The sequence below is a fragment of the Lotus japonicus genome, chromosome 3 (assembly GCF_012489685.1).
Source record: "Lotus japonicus ecotype B-129 chromosome 3, LjGifu_v1.2".
NCBI classification, from domain to species: Eukaryota; Viridiplantae; Streptophyta; class Magnoliopsida; order Fabales; family Fabaceae; genus Lotus; species Lotus japonicus.
This window is the reverse complement of record NC_080043.1, coordinates 30186915-30189673: the sequence shown is the minus strand read 5'-3', so window position 1 is coordinate 30189673 and position 2759 is coordinate 30186915. Positions and strand designations below refer to the sequence as shown.

The following is a 2759-nucleotide window of genomic DNA, read 5'->3' as shown; positions in this document are numbered from 1 at the left end:
GAAGCAGAGTATATTGTAGCATGAAGTAGTTGTACTCAACTCATGTGGATGAAGCAAATGCTGAAGGAGTATGATGTTGAATAGGATGTCATGACATTGTACTGCGACAATCTAAATGCAATCAATATTTCCAAGAATCCCATACAGCACAGCAGGACCAAACATATTGATATTAGACATCATTTTATTAGAGACTTGGTGGAGGATAAAATTGTCAGTTTGGAGCATGTTACAACTGACAAACAATTGGCTGATATTTTCACAAAACCCCTTGATGCAAGCACTTTTGAAAAATTAAGAGGAAATCTAGGGATTTGCCTTTTTGAGGCATAGCATTTATCGTGCCACATTGTGTTAACGACTAGTTTATCTTTGATCATCATTAACTGCCGTTGTGACATCAGCAGAGAGAAGATTACTTTTTCATTCACTCATCCTATAACTACCTCCAACGGGAAAATAGAGTTTCCTCAACCGCTAGTTAATTCATCTTATACTAGTCTCATTGTCTCTCAATTTCAATTCTCTTTCAACGTTCTGTGTTCTGTTTGTGTTTGCTCTGGTTTCATCATGTCTCAAAGTTCAGGAAAGAATGATTCTGTCAAGGCAAAAATTGAAAGAACTGCTAAAGGAGTCAAATGCATGGGTTTGAAGAGTGGTTCCTCTTAACCATCTTCTGTGTCAAAGAAAGCTCATGGGAAGACGAAGACAAGAAACCCAGCAAGAAATACCTACATGTCCAAGGTTCAGAACAAAGAACCCACCAATGTCCCTCACTGTGAAAATGTTACTGATGAAGAGGAAATTAATGATGGAGGTTCTCCTGTGAAATCTTCTTTTGATGTTGTGCCCGATGTTGAGACATCTGTGTCTCAGGAAATTTCTGATCAAGAAAATCCTGGAAAGGATTCCACTTCTCTTGAAGATTCAGGCAATGCTACCCAACCTGATGTCTCTGTGTCGTCCTCTTCGAAGGATGCTGATCCAAAGTATGGAAATTCTGAGGATACCAATACTGAAGAGCCAATCCAGGCTCCAGCCCCTGTTCAGGACATCTCTGATGATGATTCTGATGATGTTCTTCTGACTAATACCATTCCTTCTAGCGTTTCTGCCAGGATGAAAAGAAAAAGAAGGTTCTCTACTCCTGAAGTCACTCCTACTCCACCAAAGAGATCCAAATCCTCTATTGTAACCTACAAGTCTAGACAAGCGAGTGTGAAAGGTAAGGGAAAGCAAAAGGCTGTCAAGACTCCCAGTGAGAAGAAGAAAAGGAAGACTCCAGTTGATGTTGGAGACTCTGAGTCAGATGCTGAAGCCGATGTCCAGGACATTCGACCTTCTGAGAAAAAGAAATTTTCTGGTAAGCGAATTCCTCAAAATGTTCCTGCTGTTCCCATTGATAGAGTATCTTTTCACTTAGAAGAGAGTGTTCAGAAGTGGAAGTTTGTTTGCAAGAGGAGAATGGCCAAGGAAAGGGAAGTTGGCCCTGATGTTCTTGAATGCAAAGATGTTATTGATCTGATTGAAAAGGCAAGTCTGATGAAGACAATTTAGTATGTTGGAAGGTGCTATGAGAAGCTTGTGAGAGAATTCTTGGTGAATCTCTCTGTTGATGTTGGACTTCCTGAGAGTGATGAATTCAGGAAAGTCTTGTGAGGGCTGAATGTGTTGTGTTTTCACCTGCTGTAATCAATCAAGCACTTGGAAGAAGTGCTATTGAATTTGCTGATAACGAAGTGTCCATGAATGCTATTGCCAAGGAACTTACTGTTGGTCATGTGAAGAAGTGGCCTCACAAGAAATTGTTGTCTACTGGGAATCTCAGTGTGAAATATGCAATCCTTAACAGGATTGGTGCTGTGAATTGGATTCCTACTCAGCATACCTCTGGTGTTTCTGCTACCCTTGCCAAATTGATCTATAGGATTGGCAAGTCTATTGAATTTGATTTTGGTGCTTTTGTTTTTTAGCATACATTGAAACATGCTGATACTTGTGCTGTGAAGCTGCCTGTTTCATTTCCATCACTTCTTACTAAAATCATTCTCAAGCAACATCCTCAGATACTCAGGGCTGATGAAGTGGCTATGTCTCGTGGAGATCCAATCACATTGGATCAATGCTTGTTTATGGAGCCACATGTCCTAGACATTGCCATGCCAACCAGCAGGACATCTGCCTCTCCTGTGACTGAATCTGGCACTCAGGCCATCATTGCTGAATTACAGGAAGTCTCCAAGGCTTTGCAGGAAACAATTAGGGTGATCACTTCCAGGAAGCTCAAGGTTGATGCTTTGCTTCTCAAGCTGCAAGAAGAAGAACGCCAAGGAGGTGAGCAAAGTGCTGCTGCTACTGCTGCTCAGAATGGGAGCAAGGAAGAGGAGGAAGGGTCTGATGAGAGTGCAGAAGAATCTGGAGAAGAATCCAGTTCTGAAGACTAGTCTGTTATGTTATTTTGCTACTTTCTTTTGTCTTTGGATGTATTTGTGCACCCTTTGCCAAATTTGGCTAAAAAGGGGGAGTAGTTTGAAGACTCTATTTGCTATGGTTTGTAATAATTTGTGCTGCTACTGTGAAGATCTATGTTGCTACTGTGAAGACTATGTGTTTTGCTAGTGTTAGCTTTGGTCTGTTTAATTTGAAGACAAGTTCAAGACAATGACTATGTTTGTTTCAAGTTGCATCTTCTGGTTTTCATCTGGATAGCTTATGTGCAAGTAGCTTCTGATAGTAGTCATTATATGCTAAGTTCTGAT

At 40.7% G+C, this 2759-nt stretch overlaps 1 protein-coding gene across 1 annotated transcript; it reads left to right on the top strand.

Moving 5' to 3' along the window:
• The first annotated feature begins 735 nt into the window (after positions 1-735).
• LOC130743931 (uncharacterized) lies at positions 736-2444 on the top strand. Its single transcript, XM_057596142.1, has 4 exons — positions 736-1290; positions 1647-1862; positions 1974-2015; positions 2232-2444. Exons 1-4 carry the CDS (start codon positions 736-738, stop codon positions 2442-2444), a joined length of 1026 nt encoding a protein of 341 aa, XP_057452125.1.
• The last annotated feature ends 315 nt before the right edge of the window (positions 2445-2759 follow it).